Raw genomic sequence first — 16,452 nt, forward strand, 5'->3', positions numbered from 1 at the left:
ATGAGAATTTTTTTATCCAGCTGAAAAAGCCAAATACTTGGCCAGCTGGTACTGTAATTGATGGTCTTGAAGTGTGTCCATTGTCGCCGATGGTTATTCGGCCGATTGGCTCCGATAAAGAGGCGATAGCTGCAAGCAAGTCACTAGGACGGGAGCATGTCACCATCAAGTTTATGGAGAAGGCCAAGGACGATGATGGGTTACAAATGTATAGTGTGGCTGTTCCAAAGTTCGGATGCTGATAATGGACGTTACTTGCTGGCTAGACTGAGAGACCCATCTATCTTAAAAACCCTGAGGCTCTACCTGGCATACCTCCATGACCAACCCTCGAATGTTTTGAAGGGCACACCAACACCAGTGTCAAATTAATGCTGGCATCTGAGGGACTACCTACTGACTTAGATTCCCTGCGACGTCTTTATAACCGCTTTCACGACGTCTATGGTATTGGCTCGGATGAAATTGAAGAAGACCTCTCTGCTTTTAGATCCTTTTTTTCATCTGAAAGACTTTTACGACTTCAAAAAGTTAGGGAAAGTCATGCTAACTATTTTTCTAACGGTTCCCCATCTAGAAATAAAAATTTTTAGATAAAGTGACGCGAAAAGAGGATCAAGCACCCTCTGATAAATCGGACAATAGCAAGCTTAGTGTATTTCTACTTAATATTCAGTCCTTAAGAGACAAAACTAATGATCTATTTCTTTTATTGGAAGAGCTTAATTTTCCAGAAATTGTTGCTATAACTGAACATTAGTTAAACATAGATGAACCTGTCTTTATTAAAAATTACACTACAATAGCAAGATTTAACAGAAGTAATTTATTCCATGGAGGTACTATGATAATGTCTACAATCACCGATTTTTCACCAGTGGCTAAGTTTGTTAACTTATTATCTGAAAAAGTTTTTGAATTTTCCATCGTTCACCATAAGTTATATGACCTCTATATTGTTTGTGTTTATAGAACACCTGACACTAATGTACATCAGTGATTGTACATTGTACAGACTTTCTGTCTAAAACTTCTAAGCTTGCTAGAATCCATGCCTCTAAAAGGTAAATTAATTTTGTGTGGCGACCTTAATATTGACTACTCCAGTGTGTGTGTGTTGCTCAAGAATCTCTTCAGTCTATTTTCGATTCAATGGGTTTTTTAATGCATGTAAATTCACCAACCAGAATAACTAAAAGTATTTCCAGCACCATTGACTATATCGTGTCATCTTTTACTCTGAACTTCGTTGATTGTACTGTTCTCAATTTAGGTTTTTCTGACCATGAAACTGTTTTGGCCAGATTTACTATTGACACTTTAAGCAAAAATAATTTTCATAAATTAGGCCGTATTTTTTAGTAAAAAATTTTTTTTGAAGTTCAAGAATCTATGCCAAACAGCTGACTGGGGTCTTATCTGTGATGATATCGATGGTGAGTTTTCTAGATTTGTAAAGACCTTGTCAAGTATTGCGAATAAGTCCTTTCCTTATAGACCCATCAAAATTAAGCATCATAAACTCTGGTCCACTAAAGGTTACACACCTGGTTACTAATATTTTGAAAATTTTGACAATTGAAAAATAATTGAAGAATGCGTCAAAACGCAGCCTTCTTCCTATTCAAGTAATCTAAGCCCTTTATTAATTAAATGCGTTTATTTATGTGACTTGGTTTTTCCTTCTTAGGGGCTTATTTATCAACCGATTTAAAAACTAACCATACCAAATTAAAATTATTACGGAAAAAAAATCTGCATTTTAAAAGTGGTTATTACCAATTAATTGATATTTAAAAAAATTAAATAAATGCCAAAATTAATGGTTTGGACATTTCAGATAGGCGTGTAAAAGATTAATTCATTAAATGCAATAAAATCTATTTTTCCGTGATTACTTGATTAAAATTTTAAACTTTTAACGCATTCATGGCACCCTATTCTAAAATTTAAAAAAAAAATTTTTCATGAATAAGAAACAAAAAGTATCAAATGCAGTTTGATCATCATTGTTCTCAGAATATGATTTTCTATCGAAATAGGTAATAATATACCAAGTGCGTCTCATTTAAAATAAGAAAGTTAGTGACACTTTCAGTTAAATCGGAAGTGACGGAAAACAACTAAATACGTCAAAAGATGCTCTTATAACAAATCCATCAATTTACCAAATTTCATTTGTTTATCTCGAAGAGTAAAATAGTTATTATGTGTTTCCTTTTAATTTCCCGTTCCCAGTATACCTATATTAAAAACTTATTCTAATGAGCAAAAAAGGAGTGGAAAATGGAAATTATAAAGAAGTAGTTAGTAATCTAAGATATATATAGACAAGATGCCATACAATTTTAGTGTCTAAATTGTATGGCAAAATGACCAGCCTAAATCGCTAAAATTAATTTTTAACCGAATAACATTACATTTGCTTATTAACATAAATTTAAAAAAAAACCATACTGTCTTAAAATCTATCAGGGCTAATAACCTTTAAACGGATTTTTGTTTATTTCTGCATGACTGCTCAATTAATTTCATCAAACAAGAAAAAATCATCTCGCCAGGTGATAAGCAGCTCAGCCAGATAAAAATGCCATTATTTTGTTAAATTAAAACGTCTTATGCAATAAAAAACATGCATTACTGTAGATTTTCAGAAATTCAAAGAGTATAAAAATTAAAACCTGCCATCAGTAGTCATTCAGTTCTGTTCTTGTAAAACATCATCAATATGAAAACCTTAGTGCTTTTCACCCTTTTCACTTGGGTCAGCTCGGTTCCATTGGGTTGGTCTCCAACAGGTAAGAAACTATAATAATTCTGTTTCAGTTTATTCAATTATATTGTTGTTTCAAGGAAACTGGCACGCCATACCAAGTGTACCATTAAGCAACCAATGGCCATTGAATAACCCATCACCTGCCCAAGTAGCATCCCACGAAATTGCCCAACAAATCAAACTAGCTGAGATTGAAAACGCCAACTTACTCTAAAGTCCCAGAAGCTGGTGGAGTGATGATGTGAATATTTTAGCTCAACAAGCTGCCCAGCAAGTGCTTAAGGAAGCTGTTAAAGCCAGACAAGGACAAGCAGTAGAAGGTATCGTAGATATTGAGAAGCAACTACAGCAGAATGTTTTGGGAGTACCTCAGCCAGTGGAACAAGTAAGGATACCTAAGATTTTTATTATTGGGTGATATATATATTTTGGTTTATGTATTAAAGGTTGTTGCTGCAAAAGCCATTAACGAATTAAACAAAGAACTGCAAATGCTAGAGTTGGCCAAAGAAAAATTCCTGCCGACAACCCTACTGTCTCAGTCTCTTGAGGCGGCCATAGCAGCCCAGTTGGTTTCTGACAATGTTGCAATTGGTAAGGGTCAATCTATTGGCAATGTGAGACAACCCTCTGGAGTACTCGCATCCAGAGTGGAACAGCTTATTGATCAGACCAACATTGAGGAAATTAAAATGTAAGTAAAAAGCCAAGCCCACATAATTTTGCCTTGAATCCAGATTTATATATACTTTCAGAGAAATAATCAATCAGCAAATCATCATCAAACAACTGTTGCAACAAAAGCAATTCATCTCTCAACAACTGCAGACCATACTTGCCGAATTAGTGATTCTTCAACAACAAGGTGCCAGTGTCGTTCAGTTGCAACAGTTGCAGCAGGTGCAGCATCAACTTCAACAACAAGAGAAGCAAATAGTTGTCAGCACTCTTGCACGTCAACAAGTGATTCAGCAATTGGAACAAGCTCTTGTTGAACAACAGCTGAATTTGCAACAGAATGTTAAAGCTGAACAGGTTCAGCAAATTCAGAGATGGTCTGCCGGTCCATGGTTGCAACGTGTAGGACAAACTGGGCCAGTTTGGGGTCCTTGGTCTACAGTAGGAAACATGTGGCGTCAAGGAAATTTGATAAATTAGGTTTATTTAAATAAGGGATTGGAATGATAATATTTTTAGTTATAAGAGTTTTGAAATAAATGGGGCATTAGGAGAAATATGTTAGTTTTTGTTGCTATGAATCCGAAGAAGGGAAATCTTCACGTTGTTTTCTGTAGAATTTAAAAAAATTGTCTGAAGGAAGTAGTCAGAAAACTTGTCTTTCGTTAAAATTTGACTACAAATTAGAAAATATGCATAAAGTCTATTTAAAACCATAATGTTTTCACTCGACTTTTCCCATATAAGACTGATGGATAGTTAATGGCTGGGTATGGTAAAATGCATATGTTCAAGAACTTTGTGTCAGTCGAGTTTGTGGCACGTCTGATATGCGGGCATGAGTTAAAAGTGTCCCTAGTTCTTTAAACAATTGTTTTGGCATTGTTATAACTTTTAGTAGTAGTATTTTTGCATCTGTTTAGATCCAACCATTTTTTGTTTTTTTTTGGGCCGTTTCCAAATATAATTAAAAAATTAATTGAATAAAAATTAAACTAAGTAAAAACAATAGTGAAAAAGATAACAATAGAGATTTCATCCTATTACCAGTACTTTTTCATTTGTCAACCTTCTAACTTATCATGTTACATTTGGCCTTCTGTGTGCAGAGATTCTTCTGAATTTAATTTAACTTTATGTTTTTTTGTTAGATCATTCAGTTCCATTTTTAACTAAACGAGACTTATTTTGCCGACATTGATCTTAAATTGAAATTGTTAAATTTCAATCATATGACGTGCGAGTGTGTTTGTTTTACGCGTGTTGCCCTAAGTTCAAGCTGAAGTTCCTGCACTAGTAGTTTTCTGTTTTAAATATATTTTTTATTGATTTTTTCCTGTTGCTTAAAATGATTCGCAATTTTAAATGTTGCCAAACAAAAGAGTTTTAAAGTTATTGCTGCCTTTTTTGTATGTCTGTGTTCGATCCAAGTTGTTTGGTGCAACAAATGCCACAATAATGATGGATTTCAATGAAAATGATTATGAGCAGATAAATCATGACTTGTTAATTGACTTAACAGCAAAGGATAGACATAGAAAGAATGAGAAGAAACAGTTTGGTGTTTGAAGAGAAGTTTTCTTCATCCCTTGATAATTTACACAAACTTAATGAAGAACGTAAAGTTAAATTAACGGATTTAAAAACTAAATTAGTTAGTGCCGCTATTGAAAGTGTGTGAAAACGAAAAATGTAACTTTATTATACAAATTAATGAGTTAAATACCTTGAATAAAAACTTGATTGCCACAATCAAAACATTTGAAAATGAGAAAGTGAGGTTACAGACTATAAGACGGAAATTAATTCGTTAATGATTTAAATAAGATAAACAGAAAGAAGATAAAGTCCATTAAGATGTTGGAGTTGAAAAATATACTTGCTATTCCGATATTTGTGCATTGAAGAAACAGCATATCTTATCTAAATTTGTTGACAGCAATTCTTCAGTTTCCGTATAGACCATGTAAGCCACATACACATGATGATGGGCCAAACAGTCTCTTTCTGGGTGGAAATTGTAGCATAGTTTTCCTAAAATAAATGCGTTTGAAATTGATTACAAAGTACTGGTTGCTGAAGCTAGGCAGTACAAGCAGTGAATTGCTAAAAACAGCACCCTCTTTAGTTAAAGAACTTACAAAAAAAGATATCTTAATGTTAGTACTAAATGGCATTTGCTCCTTATTTGATGTTTTAAAGAATGTTATAAATAAGATTACTAATACTCTTGTGATGACAAACCCTTATATGTATTTAAACCATAACGGTATTTATAATAGTAATAGGGCTCTCTAGGATTTTAGAATCTAATCAGGCAAGTAACTTTGAATAAGATTTGGCATCATTGTCGTACGCCAAATTTTAAAAATTATATTTCATCAAGTAATTCAGCTAAGATACAACAAAGTAATCGGACTAAACTTATGGATAATACTGACTGTAATGCGGATTCTTTTTTATAAAAAAATCCACAGAAGCTAAAGCTCTTTTTTAAGCTCGGATTTTATTTATAACATTTAAAATAATCATTCAAAAAGTTTCAGCAGTTTTATTTTAAATATACAATCCCTTAGAAATAAGATAGATGAGCTTCACCTATTACTTGATTCATGTGATTTTCCCGGTATTGTAACTAAGTACTGGCAAAAGCCTAATGAATGTTTTTTTTTAATATCTGCTAGTTTAATTAAACAGACCCTTGAAACTTTTTTCTTGTAAAATTGTGAAGTTATAATTTTTTGCTGATGAAATCAGCATCAGCAAAAAAAAATAATGAAAGTTTTTGAATTCTCCATTTGTTTTGTTTTAATTTATATGTTATTTGTGTTTATAGGCCATCCACTGGAGACATTGGCATATTCCTGGACAAACTTGACTCTCTATTATCTCAATTTTTTCTACACTCGAAAGTTATACTGGCTGATGACTTTAATATTACTTTCACTGACGTAACCTGCCAATTTCTCTTCTGCTATAGCCTTGGTTAATTGTAATCCAGTTGAAATGGCTCAGTAATAAAAAGCCATAAAAAAAGTATATACTACTAATAAATAAAGTATTTTTTATCATGAGAAATACCTTAGCCTATACAACAGAAAGACAATTAAAGGCTAAATATTTTAATGATATTCAGTATTGTTAATACCTAGAAATAAGCAGATTCTCCCTCTACGTCAGTCCTGAATGACACAAGTGGCAAGCCGCACGACGTCTCAAAGGACAGCGACTCTTCCGGAATGGTCAGCCGAGTATATCAGTCGTTGAGAATCAGTTGTCAGTTTAGTAAAGTAAATTTCAAAATATTAGCGCAAGATTTAAAAGTCGCTTAAGTTGTAAATAAATTCAGTAAAAATAAATAAATCTTATACTTGTGAGTGATCGTGCTTTCGTAGTGAAGTATGTAAATAAATTAGTTGACTATTTTTGAGTGTCTTAATTTACACCTATAACGAACGGGAAAAACGCTACAATATTATAGTGACCGCTTAAATGTGTCGCCACATAGGCAGAGATCGTGTTGGTCAATTATATTAACGATTTTAGGCGTTTTCATAAAAAAATTCAAAACCAGAGGTAAGACCAAATATTTTAAACGATTAATATTGTAATATTTCTTATTTCTTGCTCAAGGAAGTGAGTAATAATATTAATTGCATTATTATTAATTTATTATTTATTAATTTATTAATTTATTTATTTATTATATTCAACAAGTATCAGTCCAACATTCTTTTTTCTTATATTCTGTTGATTTTACCGAAGTTGCAATTAAAAACTTAAAAAACCATAAATCATCTAGATCTGATGGATTATGTTCAGTTTGCCTGATACATCATTGAATACCTTAGTTTCTACTATAAACAATTCCAGGGCAGTGGTAATCCGTCTTTATAGGGGTGATGATTTGAATGAGCCTTGTAATTTCTGTCCAATTTTTATTCTATCTATCCTTTTCAAGATAGTTAAAAAATTTACAAAAAGCAGAATTTTGTCATTTTTTATAATACAGTGGCACTTTATCTGCAAATAAATTTGGATTTCAAACTGGTAAAGGGACTCATGATGCTGTTTGCGCCGACAGCGTTTTGTGACCTATCCAACACATTTGATTGTGTAGATAATTGAATATTGTTGTCTAGGCTCAATAAATATGGTTTGAGGGGTGTGGTATTGCAATAGCTATAATCTTATTTATCAAACCGTACTCAGAGTTACAGTATCTGAGTGTTAATCCGATTCTAGACCCCTTAGATCTAGAGGTCCTCTTAGACCTCACAATACCTGAAGGTTCCGTGTTAAGACCACTATTGTTTTTGCTGTATGTAAATGACTTAGGCTTATTGAGAATGCAAGGCAAAGTGGTTAAGTGTGCTCATGATACCACCATATTTCGGAATCAGAAAGATTCTGATTATTTCTTTTCGGTAATATGTTTTTGAAAAAAGTTATAGTTTAGAAATATGTATTGGTTCTTCTGTGTGGAATTTAAATAAATTTGTATTTTCCTTCTTTCTTTCGTTCAATATTCACGCACATAAGTCTAGTAGAAAATCATTTCAAAAAGTGAGCACTATTTTAGGATTTTAGTTTGGAACGTACTTATAAATCAAATTTAATGTAGGGTTGACAAGAAGGTCTAATATTTACATAAGCTGGATAGCATGGAAAACCATTTTTTTCTCCATACAGTCTGATCTTTATTACAAAGTGAACAGAAAATGAACCCTCCCAATGAAAATGAAATAAGTCCTGAGGTAATTAAACGTTTCGATAAAAGACCTTGTAAAAACACCATTTTCTTTTAGAAAATCCCTTTTCCAAAGGGAGTGTTCTTTATATTTGCCCATACATTCTTAGAAAGATTTGCGTTTTACAGCATTAGGGGTAAGTCCAGCTAATCTCAAACATATAACCAATATTTTCTAATAATTTTTTAGGAGTTATGGCTTTGTACTTTACCAACATCTTAGGATACCAAGAACCGATAGCAAAATCGATTTACCATTGCGCGGTTGTCTGCGCCTATTTTTTCCCTTTGGTGGGTGGCCTGATATCCGACAGCTGGTTGGGGAAGTTTAAAACCATTTTCTGGATCATGGTCTTTTATACCGGAGGAATTCTTTTAATAGGATTAGCATCGATCGATCCATTAAAGTTACCAAAACGTCCTTTAACCATTTTCGCTTTTGTTATTATCGCTTTTGGTACTGGAGGAGTCAAACCGTGTCAGTCTGCTTTTGGAGGCGATCAGTTTATTCTACCACAGGTATTTCTTCTAAAATTTTTATATTTGTCCAGTATATACTACTTAAAGCTATCACCACTACTTGAAGATATTATCACTAGTATGAACAAGTTTAGTAGAAAGTCAAATCATGATGGTAGATGTGCAGATACTTGTATACAGTAAATATGAAGAACTAGGACGGATGATTTGACCATCCACTAGAGTTATTTTTACACCCAGTTTCTTAAAGAAGGTCAGTCTAGACTTATTCACATATATTCCAGCAAGACGAACAATCCAAGCGTTACTTTTCCATTCTCTACTTCTTCATCAATGTGGGCAGCTTCAGTGGAAACTTCTTAAGTCCTTACTTGAAAACGGAGCTTACATGTTTCAATAATACCAGCTGTTATCCGCTGTCCTTTGGAACTTCCTTGGGCTTGTTAGTGCTTTCTCTAGGTAATCATAGAAAATTCCAAAATTAAACTTTAAGGTACCGCCTGTTTCAGTTATTTTTGTCCTGGGCCATCCATTTTACCGCATAAACGAGCCAGAGGGAAACATTCTCGTCAACGTCACTAAATGCATAACGGTAAGCGATCATTCATAAAGTTTTTGGTGAACTAATATCAATATTGTAGTATGCCATCTTCCATAAGAAGCACGACCCTCCAGTAGACCATTGGTTAGATAGGGCAGAACCGAAATACGGACGTCAGATTGTAGATGATATTAAATCACTGATGAGAATCCTGCTGCTATTTATACCTTTACCGCTGTTTTCCGCCCTGTTTGATCAATTAGGTTCAGGCTGGACCTATCTGGCAACCAGAATGGATGGGGATATTAGTGACCAGTACACGATCATCCCTGACCAAATGCAGGCAAGGTTTGACATTTAGCATCTGTATCAGTTAATATAGTTAAGCATCATTTCAATATCGTCTTATATATTCCATCATCAAACCAATAAGCCATCATTACAATAAGAATTCCCAGTTGTCAATCAGAAGGATATATGAAGGATATATGAATACGCGAAGAAAGGATTAATGTCGAGGGAATGTTTAAAGATATATCGAGGATCATGAGAGATGTTGTGGAAGTACTGATTGAACTTGAGTGGCAGATGCAGCAAATGTGGTCCATCCAGCAAATGACGGTCCCTAGACGGTCAATAATTTTGCGCAATACTGTGAATTGTGCAATACTATTGACCGTTTAGGCCTAATATTGAAGTTTGCGTGGTGATTGAGCAAAACATGGAATGAGTTTGAATTTTATTAAGCAATATGTTTTAATTTGGAGTTCCAACGATATATTTGGATATCCATGCGATTTGTGCAAGAATGTGCTGTGTAAAAGTTTATGTGTGTAAGGATTGCTCTTTCAAGCGTTTGGAATTTGGCTCCAATAAAAGTAAAGAAGAGGTAAAACACTTAAATGTTGATGTGATGATACCACCCTTGCCAAAAACTTGGTTGGTCAGAAAAATAAAAATGGAGACAGGTTCCTTAAAATCGAATTAAGTAGCAATGAGGAAGTAGTTAGGGTTCTGAAAAGTAAAAGAAATCTGGACCAGACTGCACGGGTCTAGATTGAAGCTTATCTTAGACTTCAATAGAGAAAAGATCTAAATAATTTAAAGGGCAACTTAAAAGAGAGAGAAAGCAAAGGTGAAAAGGGTCTACTTTTTCAGTATTTTATAGGGATGCCTAAAATCGTTTCTTAAAAACCTTTAAAAAACTGAATGTGCCGCTTCCTCAGTTTAAATTGATGGTTACCAAAACATGAAGGGTTAACGAACCAAGCTTAACTTGTTGCATCAGAATAATAATAACTCTCAATATCACATATTTGTAAGTTAAATCTGATTAACCAGTGAGTTCTTTGATAATGGACTCCAACTATATGATTATAATGTATACAGAAAGGAGAGACCAGCTTTTACTAGTGAATGTTGTCGTGGCGAGGGAGTGCTGATTGTAGTGCCTAAGAGTGTAATCAGTCGGGTTTTGTCATCAAGTAAAAAAAGTGAGGCACTGTTTGTTGATGTAGGCTGAGAAAGCTATCAGCTATTGGTGGCTACTTCATATTTTACGCCCAGAAGCCACTCTAACAAGCATGCTATTTTTGTGTATGGTTGATGCACTTCATCATTGTCAATTGTTGGTTATGGGCGATTTTAATCTACCTCACTACTGTTTGTACGAGGAGCTCTGATCAACTGCTGTTACTTTGCCCTCAGCATCATCTGGTGAAGTCGAATCTATTCAGACAGAGTAAAGGCCAGATTTATGTCATAATTTATTCCAGTTAAACCATATGAATAAAATAATACTGGCTCAATAATAGGGCTTTATAATATTAATACAAGGCTTTATAATATAAATAATACTGGCTCAATTCTGGACTTAATTGGCACCTTCTTCAGATGTAACTATTTCCATGACAGATTTTCAATTAGTTCTCGATCATCATCCTCCAGTATCGGAAATTCAAGTGAATTGGCGGACTGTGGTTTCTATAGAGACTTTCATTTGGCCACTAGGAGGCCATTTTGGATTTCCTATCGCAGTTTGACTGTGAACGATCTGTTAAATGTGTTCAATGAAATTTTATATTTAGGTATTGACTGCTGTGTTCTTTTAAAGAAATATTCCGCTAAAAAACTTGCACATTGATTTTCATCAGAGTTAAAACAGTTAATAGTTGCAAAGAAAAGGGCACATAAGAAATTGTTGAACTCACAATTAGAAGCTGATTGCTTTTTCGGTATTACGGTCAAGATGTAAAATTTAAAAAAAAACATTGCTTGAATGGATATGTGTTTCTTACAGAGCAATCTCTAAGGAATGTTTTAGCGAAATTTTTGAAAATTTCTAAACAATGTAAAAGGCATTAGTGCAGTCCCTCAATAGATATTTTCGGGAAACTTTAAATGCTCTTCTGGTATTGATATTGTCAATCTGTTCTCTATAGTAATGCGCTACCTAACTGTAACGATTCAGTATCTGTGAATAAGTTACAAATAATTTGAGTGTTTTTAGTTTATTATAAGAACCTCTGAAATTTATTCTGAGCTGAATACACTCATTTTGAAGACAGATTGTTAAAGTGTGTAATTTGAAATTAAGTACGGGGTCTATCTGGTGTTCCCCAAGGATCCTACTTGAGGCCATTAGTTTTTACCATTTCATCAATGATATTATAATATATTATATTATATATATTAATATTATAGACTTTTTTTATGAATAGCTACTGTGTGAAATTTGTAGACGACTTCAAGGTTTTTCTTTGAGTCTTAAACTTTAGTTTGGCTTGAACAGGCTTGCTGCTTGGTGCAGCTTGCTACATGGTGTGACCTCGGTATAAGTTTAGACTCCCATTTAAATTTGTCTCTTCATATCATAACAACTGTATCAAAGGCTATGCAAATGCTGGGTTTCATTAAGAGGTGCACCACAGATTTTCCAGGATATTACTTCTAGTAAGTTTCCTTAATGTGCACTAGTTCATTCTCACCAAGAGGATGGTTCATGTATTTGATATTTGATTACCTAATTATAACAATCACATTCAGATGATTAAACACGTTTAGCACACATTTTTAAAATACATTGCCTTCAAAAGAACTTGAATACTCTTCTGTTCTATGGAGCCCTTACTATGAAATTCATAAGTATTAGATGGAAAAAATTCAACGAAAGTTTCTTAAGTATCTATCCTTTCAAGTTGATGGTTTTTATCCTCCACAGGGTATTTCATATAATTTACTTTTAACTCAATTCTCCGTGGAATCTCTTGAATTTAGGAGAATTCAGTTGTGTTAGAGAAAAAATCAAAAACTCCAAGTCTCAGTCTGAGTACAGTACAGAGTACTTAGCAGGTCATCTAGCTATAGCTATATAAGGTCTGATAATGCTTCATTAGAGAAACAGGTAACCTTCGTGACATATAAAAAGATGTTTTGAGACTGAGACTTGGAGTTTCTTATTTTTTCTCTAGTAACGGAGGTCTCTTTGAGATAATAGACAAGTTCTTTCAATTCTGTTGTGTTGTTGCATAGAATGCTGCGTAGGGATATTGACTGTTCTGAATTGCTAGATAAATTAAATTTTTGTGTACCACGATTAAATTCTAGGAATACTAAAACTAACGAATATACTCTTATATTCACCCCTGTATGAAATGTGCAATAACGCTAATAGAGTCTCACAATCTTGTGATTTATTTGTATGCTCTGGTGCTGAAGTTGTAAGAGCGTTTTTGGGATTATCCAATTAACTTTGCTGTTTGTATTGCTTATGTTTTTTTCTCTATTTGAGATTTAGGTATAAGGTTATTTTTTTTTGGGTTAATAATTTGTAGTTGCTTATTTTTATATAGGAAGCTTAAGATTGTTGCTATAAATTGTTAAAATATAGTTTATACTATGATGTCGCGGAGAATATTTTAGTTTCTAATTATGTATGTCTTTATTATATCTTAAAAATTGTTAAAACATTATTGTAACCCTTGGCTCTGTAAATGGTTCATACTGTTGGGCTGTATTGCTAAGAATAAATTAAATAAATAAATAAAAAAGGAATGTTCCACTTCTCATTATCTACCACGAGTTTGAGTCTGAACTTAATATCCATACTCTCCAAACCCATCGTAAAAATCCTGATCGGTCAGTCTTCTATGACATCCTCCATTCTGGATCTTACTGTTCTCAGATATACTCGGTAAAATTGCTCTTCATGCTCCTTATAGGCAGACCCGTCAGACACCTTCATCTCATATTCCATTCCACCAAATCAGTTATGGAAATAATTCCTTTGTTACCAGGCAAACTTGCTAACTAGTACTCGGATCAGTTGGATTGTTTTACTAATAGCCCTAAATTTTTAAAACTGTTAAAAGCCAGTGTTCTGTGAATTTATTACCGGGATGTTAAAATGCTTAAGTCAAATTCTATCCTATCTATTTTTAAGGTTTTTATTTAGTATCGTTATAATGTTTTTGTAATGTGTAGTGTAGGTTATGTTTTTCTTCTCTTGTAAAATGTTTTATATTTATGTAAAATGGACAATTGCTCGTTGGAAGAGAAAATAAATAAATAAATGAGAGTTATCAAATAAATGTTGTAGGTACTAAATCCTGTCCTGGCCTGTCTTCTGATACCGTTACTGAATTACGTCATATATCCGCTATTCAAGAAGTGTAACTTCCTCAGAACCCCCCTAAAGAAAATGGTTGTTGGAGGAATGTTGGCAGCGGTGTCGTTTTTTATGTCTGCTGTCATCGCTTTAATCGTGGAAAGTACTTTTCCAGTACCACCTGGAACCGGAGAAGCGCAATTGCGTATTTATGACGTTACAGATTGCAGCTACCAGTAAGTTTTGAGCAAAATGTAAGAAAAAAAAAATTAGTAATGATTGTTTTTATAGGTTTACGTCCACACATAGTAACTTGCCAAAAGTAAATATAAGTGAAGGCTATTATGTAAATAAGCATGTATATATGACTGGTAGCCGGATTATGGTACGTATTAATCAGACCTAAGGAAACCTTATAAATCTTGACACCAGAGGGAGTATATGTGGCGGCCATATGAATTGTTATCATTGATTTGAACTTGTTGGTTCATATTTTCGTTAAAAAATGACATTAAATAGACGCATATAGTTATATAAGGGTTACTAATAATAACTATGCTTTTTGAAACTTCCATATATAACCAGTATTTCCATATTCTTGGTCCTGTATAAAAAATTTAAAAGCTGATTTTCATATCATCATGGCTACCAACATATTTTTTTGTAACAATAAAATATTTTAGATAAATTTCACATTTACTCCTGCTACAGACAGTTGCGACTCACAGACTTATTCATTGACTATGAAGGAACAAACAGCATATGGCATTTACGTAAAAAGAGGTGTAATCTCTCACTTTATTGATGACGTGGATAAAAGCACGTCAGGATTCCCTTTAGTGAGGTACCACCTTTGCAATTATGAGCTTATCCATCTATTCTCTATGAGAACTTTAATCGTAGGACTATGATAACAGGAAATGGAAATTTTCTCACCTACAAGCATATTAAGCATGGCAACACTATAAAGGTGTTCGATGGCATCCTCGTTAAAATGCCTTATGCCGGCAACCATGTGATATCCGGTTTTCATGGAAAACTTGTGAATTTTAAGTTAGGTGGCACCTACACCGTTATTGCAAAAAAAGTAACTAAAACTATCTTAATAAATAATTTTTTACTGAAGACATAAAATTTCTTTCAGGAACCACAAAGCGTCAAAGTAATAGTAGTATCGTCGCCAAACTCCATACACATTTTATGGCTACTGCCTCAATACGTGGTAATAACGCTAGGGGAACTTTTCTTCTATGTTACTGGATGGGAGTTCGCTTACGAGGAATCTCCCACTTCCATGAAAGCAGTCGTGACGGCTTGTTTTCTCCTTACCAGCGCTTTTGGTAATTTGATCATAGTGATTATTGAATTGATTGGAGTTTCTGAAAAACAGGTAAAGTTGAAAAGCATTTTATCAGCATTGGTCATAATCTCTTTATTAAATATCGTCTGACTCCTCGCCTTACAGGGGAATTCTTATTTCCTCCAACATATAGACGAATCAGATTAGGATATTTGGAATTCCACCTGGAGTAGTCTACCATAGTCTTTAAATTTTGTCATTGGCTTACTCAGTACATGTTTACTAAATTGTCTTATTTTTTATAGTCTAACAACTTCTTTTTATATGCGGGACTAATGGTGTTCACGATGTTGGTGTTTATGGTTTTATCAATGAGATATAAATATACGAATGAGGAATACGCCGGAAGATCCAATCCAGACTAATAAAGATTTCAATAGATTTATTGAAATTCCATTGTTTTTAACTTATAGTATTATATTAGCTATATGCAGGAATATTTAAGATTTTTTATTTTAATTTTCCCAGAAATTCGGGAGAAGAGCTGCCTAAGAAAGCATACTAAATCATTCATATTAGTGGAAATACTGACATCATATTGGATTGAGATAATAGGAACGACTTCTCTCTTTTACCTTTGACGGATACATGAAAATACAGCCTAAGTAGGCTTAATGTAGACCAAAAAGGTTATATTCAGGAGCTATAATGTGGAAGATGGAACCGCATGTGCACAATTCCATTTTGAGTTCACTGAATATAATAATAATAATAAGAAGGCCGCTTTCTTACGAATTTCAACCAATTGGTGTTATGTCGTATCGATTATCATAAATCGTTCCTATTGATTAAAATTCCCCTTTTTATTGGTAAGAAATGGTGACCAATCAGACGCTACTATTTTATCCACTAAACACGTGGTTGCATTGTTTGACAGACGCATAAAAATCAAGCTTAATCCGGTGGACGTACGACTAATTGAGAATTTTCATACCAACAAACAAGATGCGCACAATGTCAAATTTAAAATAACAATGATTTAGACTCTTAGTGCATTAGCAATTGAAGGATTGAAACATAAATTTGTGAACGGTTTAGGAAACAAGCGATTAAGGCTGGTTTTTTATACATTCGTCATAAGTCGGCTCTTCAGATGCTAGTATTTCAGCCAACAGGAGAGGAGCATTTTCGTGTAATTTGACGGATGCATGAAAACCCAGTCTGATCCAGGACGCGTACAACCAATTAAGTAGGTAAGAAATATTAACCAATCAGCCGCTAGTATTTTAGCCAATAGGAATGTTTTCGTATCGTTTGACAG

General features: G+C 33.7%; 2 protein-coding genes across 2 annotated transcripts; both read left to right on the forward strand.

Moving 5' to 3' along the window:
- Positions 1–2,692: 2,692 nt before the first annotated feature.
- LOC126741054 (protein elav-like) lies at positions 2,693–4,011 on the forward strand. Its single transcript, XM_050447332.1, has 4 exons — positions 2,693–2,798; positions 2,854–3,161; positions 3,223–3,470; positions 3,532–4,011. The coding sequence occupies exons 3-4, from the start codon at positions 3,268–3,270 to the stop codon at positions 3,932–3,934; spliced, it is 606 nt and encodes a 201-aa protein (XP_050303289.1). The 5' UTR covers positions 2,693–2,798; positions 2,854–3,161; positions 3,223–3,267; the 3' UTR covers positions 3,935–4,011.
- Positions 4,012–8,079: 4,068 nt separating this feature from the next.
- Positions 8,080–15,630, forward strand: LOC126741050 (peptide transporter family 1-like). The gene is made up of 12 exons (XM_050447327.1): positions 8,080–8,211; positions 8,263–8,341; positions 8,395–8,723; positions 8,969–9,143; positions 9,194–9,276; positions 9,326–9,568; positions 13,823–14,067; positions 14,123–14,216; positions 14,515–14,675; positions 14,735–14,918; positions 14,976–15,221; positions 15,437–15,630. The coding sequence occupies exons 1-12, from the start codon at positions 8,176–8,178 to the stop codon at positions 15,554–15,556; spliced, it is 1,995 nt and encodes a 664-aa protein (XP_050303284.1). The 5' UTR covers positions 8,080–8,175; the 3' UTR covers positions 15,557–15,630.
- The last annotated feature ends 822 nt before the right edge of the window (positions 15,631–16,452 follow it).

Source organism: Anthonomus grandis, chromosome 10 (assembly GCF_022605725.1).
Source record: "Anthonomus grandis grandis chromosome 10, icAntGran1.3, whole genome shotgun sequence".
In the NCBI taxonomy this organism is placed as follows: Eukaryota; Metazoa; Arthropoda; class Insecta; order Coleoptera; family Curculionidae; genus Anthonomus; species Anthonomus grandis.